Source organism: Zootoca vivipara, chromosome 1, assembly GCF_965207765.1.
Source record: "Zootoca vivipara chromosome 1, rZooViv2.hap1.1, whole genome shotgun sequence".
In the NCBI taxonomy this organism is placed as follows: Eukaryota; Metazoa; Chordata; class Lepidosauria; order Squamata; family Lacertidae; genus Zootoca; species Zootoca vivipara.
The window spans coordinates 115,206,501-115,212,931 of record NC_142582.1 but is presented as its reverse complement, the minus strand read 5'-3'; the positions used below and the strand labels follow the sequence as shown (position 1 = coordinate 115,212,931).

The following is a 6,431-nucleotide window of genomic DNA, read 5'->3' as shown; positions in this document are numbered from 1 at the left end:
ATGGATTCAAACTTCAAGAAAGAAGATTCCACCTAAACATTAGGAAGAACTTCCTGAGAGTATGAGCTGTTCGAAAGTAAAATTTGCTGCCAAGGAGTGTGGTGGAGTCTCCTTCTTTGGAGGTCTTTAAGCAGAGGCTTGACAGCCATATGTCAAGAATGCTTTGATGGTGTTTCCTGCTTGGCAGGGGGTTGGACTGGATGGCGCTTGTGGTCTCTTCCAATTCTATGATTCTATGAGTTTCCCCATGGAAGCTTTAGAAATCAAGCTACTTTACAATTGGTTTTACACAATGGAGTGAAATCACACTTTAGTTCACAGTTTTTCCATTCTGCAAAGTGATGAAATGAAGCACATCCTCCCTTTAATCCCTACTCAATGACAATTCACTTTGAACTTCACTGGCTAAACTCCCCATACTATGAGGGCTAGGTTTTCCTAAATCCCACTGTTTAACTACAGCTCACTGGAAGTGGATGCAGTTGAGTTGCTGAATGACCACATATTCCTGTTTTTCAAACCATGAAGTCATGATCTTATCAGCTGGCGCAGCATCGGATAGAAACCAGTTATGTGTCCTTACTCAGTTGGCTGCAGCAGCAGCAGGTAGAAGCAAGCGAGGGCCATAAATAGAAGGTAACCTAGGGAGAAGAGAGCTTACTCTACAAGCAAGAGGGAAGAGCAAATATCTCAGCCCAAAGGAACAATTGTCAAAGTAAAAAGCAGGACCTTTGGGGGAAAACCCAGGTATGTATACAAACGATCTGAGAAATGTTGGTTGATAATTCATCATCCATAAGGGACAGTGAGTATGAATGGGGAGACATACAGGTTAACATCAGGCCACCTGACCCCTTGCAGATGTGGCTGACTCTAAAAGGCTGCTGTTCTAGGAGCACCAGGCCCTGGTGAGGCTGTATAACCTCTGCCTGAGTGGGTGAAGCAGCTCAGGACACTCCCCAAACTAAGACACCTTTCATAAGTGCTGTGGAAGGGAGAATGCAAGGCAATCCTGCTGAGGATGTTGGGCAGCATCACTGGCAAGGATGATGAGCGAGAGAAAGCCCCAGGCAGTCAAAGAATGTTATGCAGATGTGTGAAGGGACAGTAAGTAATACCCATTTATTGAATCATTTGATCAAAGTAATTCTGACCAATAAGGGCACAGAAAGCTCCCCATGTCTGCTGGGATCCAAATCCTGGCAGAACGTACAACTCAGGAGATAAATTCCTAGAGCAGGAAGCCTATGGAAAAGAGCTAGTGTTGTGTAAAACTAGGACACAGTCAACAAATGAGAATGACACATTCCGAATAAATTTTACTCCAAAACAAAAATAATTCTTTTGAGTAGGTTTCCATAGAAGAGTGCTAATATATGCTGTTGTTTGTTTGTGAGTGTGTGTGTGTGTAGGAAATCTCAAAGTGCAATGAAACCCGCCATCCAGTTCTCATTGTTACTGATTGTCCTTCAAGTCCACAATGGCCATGGAGATAAAGATCCACTTCAAGAAAAGCTAGCTTCCAGCATTGCTGACTTTGCATTTAAATTCTCCAGACAAGTAGCTTCACTCCAGAGTGCCCAAAAAAATATCTTCTTCTCTCCTCTGAGTATCTCCATGGCGTTTTCAATGATTGGCATGGGTGCTAAATCCAACACCCAAAATCAAATTTACAAAGGACTTGGATTGACTTCAATTGACACAAGCAAGATCCATAAATTATTTAAACAGCTCATTCAGAGGCTGATGACTCCTGGAGCTAAGATGGACATAGGAAATGCCTTGTGGATAAAAAAGTTACACAAAATTCTTCCTAAGTTTTCAAAGGGTGTCAAAAGATTGTACAAAGCAGAGAGCTTTAACTTTGAACAATCCTCTGTGGCTGAAAAGCAGATAAATGATTATGTGAACAAGAAAACCGATGGGAAAATTACTAAAGCAGTTCAAGGCTTAGATCCAGCAGCCATCATGGTTCTTGTGAACTATATCTACTTCAAAGGTATGTTAAAGACAGATAAGTTACAAATATTTAATGCTTTATATTGTTCAATCAGCTAAAACTGGCAGGAATAACTTATACCTTCAAAACAAAAGTGTTTCTGCAGTGGAACAAACAATTTAGTTGAAAGTTCTAAAAGATGTAGCATTTAATGCAGAATTAGCGAAAGACGGGGTTGAGGATGAAGTAGCTAACCTGAAGGCTTCCAGATGTTCTTGGGCTAAATCTCCCGCCATCCCTGATGATTGGCCATGCTGGCTGATACTGATGGTGGTGAAGTCCAGCAACATCAAGATCCCTGCCCCTGGGTGCTAATAAACCACACAGGAAGCAGTTCCACTTGACTCAGTCCAAGTTTGGGCCGGTGGGACCCCACTATCCCCATTTCTTCTCTCCCTTGCTATCTTCTGACACATCAACAGCATGTTGACTTACCCTTGGCAATCTTTCTCCTTTGTCTGCACCCTCCTGATTCAACCTACTGCTTTCATACACATGGCTGAAGGTGAATTTTACAGCAGACAGTTGACACTCCATTTTCTTCTTAGATGACTGGAAATATCCCTTTAAACCTAAATTAACCCATGAAGAAGATTTTTTTATTGATGAAGGAAAAACTGTGAAAGTTGACATGATGGAAAATACTGAGCATTACAGATATTTCCATGATGAAGCTCTGTCCTGCTGGGTAGTTGAACTTCCTCACAAAGGAGGTGCTGCTGCCTGGTTCATTCTGCCTGATAAAGGCAAACTGAAGGAAGTGGAGGATGCTATGGGGGAGGAAACTTTGTCCAAATGGAGAAAATCTTTAAAAAAGGGGTAAGGCTTTTCTCTGCTGTTTCTAAATGCCTCTGTAGTAGTTAGTATTTATTAGAGTATGGAATGATGGCATCTGTTTTAAAACTGTACAATGCCTCTCTTTAAGTGTATGAAGATCTGACCCTGAAAATGCAGTATATTGCTGAGTGTTATAAATCTCTTCATTGCTGATGATTTAATGTTCTGATTCTCTTTTAGGAAAGAAATTAGTCTGTCCCTTCCAAAATTCTCGATGTCTGCATCCTATGATCTCAACAATGTGCTTTCTGGGCTGGGCATTACTGATGTGTTTAGCAGCAATGCTGATCTATCTGGAATTACTGGAAGTAGCGGCCTGAAGATTAACAAAGTACGTGTGTAGATATCATGCCTTGGTTATTTTATGGTATGAGATCAGGCTTTTAAAAGCGTTAAGTTACTGACAAATTTACTTCTAAGCATTGAGAATCAGCCCCTGGACATTTCCACATTCTCTTGCTGTCTCAGGGGACTCTCTGCCTCATTGACATAGTAGCCAATTGCATAGGGTTGTATGCGGTGTTAGTACCACTCAGAGCTGAAACGTTGGAATTAATAAAATGTATTAGTTTTTTATATATATATTCATTTATTTATTTTACCCACCCATTACTGTAAGGTTCCAGGGTGTGTTACAGCACTGAAACACAATATTAAAAATAGTTTGAAAACTACATGCAATCATAAAAACAAGGAGGGTCATAGAATTGTAGAGCTGGAAGGGGGCCCAAGGGTCAACTAATCCAACCCCCTGCAATGCAGGAATCTCAGCTAAACCATCAATGGCTGATGGCCATCCAATCTCTCTTTAAAAGTCTCCAAGGAAGGAAAGTCCACCACGTCCCTTGATCTGGAAATAAATCATAATCATAATCATAATTTATTATTTGCAACCCGCTCTAGGTGGCTTCCCACAAAAGATTAAAAATACATTAAAATTATAATTAAAAATTATACTGGAATGGACTTCCTTGGGAGGTTGTGGACTAGCCTTTTAGAGAACTTCATAGGATTGGGAGTAATTGGTTGGACTGCAGTGGTATTTTATTTCATTTAATTGTCTTAGTCTGGGCAGGAAAGGCAACTCAAGAGACGGTGGGGTAGATAACCTAGGCAGTACTGGGTGAAGGGAACTCTTGGTCCACCTTATGCCGTCTTTCATTGAGTCATTGTATGTGCACTTGAGGATTGGCATGCATGTGAGGTGAGCAGCAAACCCACGACTGGACCTAATGGTCAGGGGTCTCTTTACCTTTATGCACAGGAGAATGGAGTGACTTGGTTCTGCCTGTCTTAAAAAACTTCCAGTCTGAACTATCTTTTGATTGGCTGCTTTGCTTTGCTTTTCTCCACAACACTGGGTCCTGAGTCGTCTTTCAGATGTGTTGGAACTTAGTGCCGCATTTCCCTGTCCAAAGCAAAATTCTCAAAGGCAATGCAATTTGGTTTGTGTGCAAGCAGTTGCCCCACCAGTAAAGCTCCCAGAATAATCCATAGACTCATAGAATGGTAGAGTTGGAAGGGACACAAAGGGTCCTCCAGCCCAACCCCCTACAATGCAGGAATCGTGGCTCATCCCTACCAACCCCCCAAATTAGCCCCTCTCTCTTTTGCCATTACACACATACAGTATGGGCAAATGCATGCATTCGTGTGAGAGCAAACCAGGTGACGAGGGTGCCTCTAATTAGGGGGCTTGTCTTGCTGCAAAACTGTGAGCAGAAAAGGAAGTGACATGGAACGCTTTGAGAGCATTCTCTGGGCAAGATGTCCTGGGACAGCCTAAACGAAGTGGTAGCTTTTTAAAATGTACCTCCTGCCTTTAAATCCATGGAGCTAACTAGGTCAGTTATGCCACTATGCCACAAACCTACATGAGATCATTTTGCCTGTGTTGTGTTGCCATACACAACACCCCCACACCACTCATGGGGAAGAGAAGATCGGTAGCTGTTATTTATGAAATTAGATTTGCATACTGCCTTTCATCCAAAGATCTCAAAACAAAATATATAACACAAAATACTCAAAATGAATAGGAAAAAATACATGAATGAAAACAAACCCATATACATATATATTATTTGTCAACTGTTTTAATGTTTACAATCAAGTGGTGTATAATTTTTTTATAAAATAAATAAAAATAAATATGTATGAGACTTCTGCACTTGTAATGGATACTGCCTGCATATTCGACCTGGGGCAGTTCGAATCTTATATTTTGAAATGCAGACCTACTTAAACGCAATTATTTAGAAACAGCAAACAAAAAAAAGATGATCCATCAACAACAACATTGACTGCAGGGAGTTTGGAGTTAGTCGTGTGTCACAGTTGCAAGCTTAGCAAAACAAATGAAGATAATATCCAATTTTAGAAAAACTGCAATAAACATACAACAGTGCCTCACTCATTCATTAGTTTAATAAAGTACTGCCCTTCGTCTGAGGATCATGGGGTGGCTTACAACACGAAAGTACGTAACATAAAACAACACACTGGCGGCTGACTGGAAGTCATTTAACCCTTAGACCCAATGGATATGTGTTTGTGTGCATTTTTGTTTGTGGGTTTTTTCCCTTGTGTGTGTGTTTTTGTGAGCTTGTGTGGCTGTGGTTTTTTCTTTGTGTGTGTTTGTGATGGTGGGGGAACTGATTCATGAGAAATGATTCTTGGAATGAGGATAGGGGGATTATAAATGTGTTTCCCTTTTCAGCTGTGATATGTTGGAGGCTGTCATGGTTTCAAAAAATGAATATATCTTCCTTCCTCCCTCCCTGTGCAGGCTATCCATCAGGCTGTCCTGGATATACATGAAAAAGGTAGTGAGGCAGCTGCAGTGACCGCTGTAACGATTGGGCCCAAATCATACTTTTTTCCTGTTGAACTCAAATTTAACAAGCCATTCTTTCTCACCATATTGGCACCAAATGATGGACCCATGCTTTTTATGGGGAAAGTAATGAATCCTGTTCAAAAATAGTCAGGGGGACTATTCAGAAGCTTCCAATTGCTTCTGAATCTTAGTGATGAAAGAGGACGTCCCCCCTTTGTTCAACAGAAGAAAGCGCCATAAGCAGTAGTTGTTTTTAAGGACGACTGTGACACCAACAGCAAACTGCATGTACAATAAAAATAATTTTAAAATGTTTCTCTATTTCATTTGTTATGAAATTTTATGAAATTTTCTGTTTTACAATTTAGAATATTAATTTAAACAGCCTTAAAATATCAATGACTTCCCTGCTCCTCTTTCCATGGTTCATTTTGAATAGCATAAATCGTTGCATATTTTACATCTCATCTTAATGCTGCCAATGTTTTCAAGTGTACACAATTGCCCCCATATATTCAACAAACATTTTCCAATCTTCCTTAAACATAGGTTCTTGTTCTCTTATCAAACATGTCTCTATTTCCAATCTGTACTTCCTTTTACCGAACACTGTGAATTACCGAACAATCACTTAGTTAACTCTCCAGCTTAATCTCTTGACTGCAAAATAAATCTAATCAGATAGTAGATTACTTTTAGTTTAACAGACGAAAGGGCATAAGAGCAGCATTACTCTGTCCATCTGCGATTCCCAGC

The 6,431-nt window shown here is 40.4% G+C and overlaps 1 protein-coding gene across 1 annotated transcript; it reads left to right on the top strand.

Annotated features, from left to right (window-relative positions):
• The first annotated feature begins 1,428 nt into the window (after positions 1-1,428).
• Positions 1,429-5,822, top strand: LOC118078580 (alpha-1-antitrypsin-like). Its single transcript, XM_060282893.2, has 4 exons — positions 1,429-1,999; positions 2,548-2,818; positions 3,017-3,167; positions 5,625-5,822. The coding sequence occupies exons 1-4, from the start codon at positions 1,429-1,431 to the stop codon at positions 5,820-5,822; spliced, it is 1,191 nt and encodes a 396-aa protein (XP_060138876.2).
• Positions 5,823-6,431: the final 609 nt, after the last annotated feature.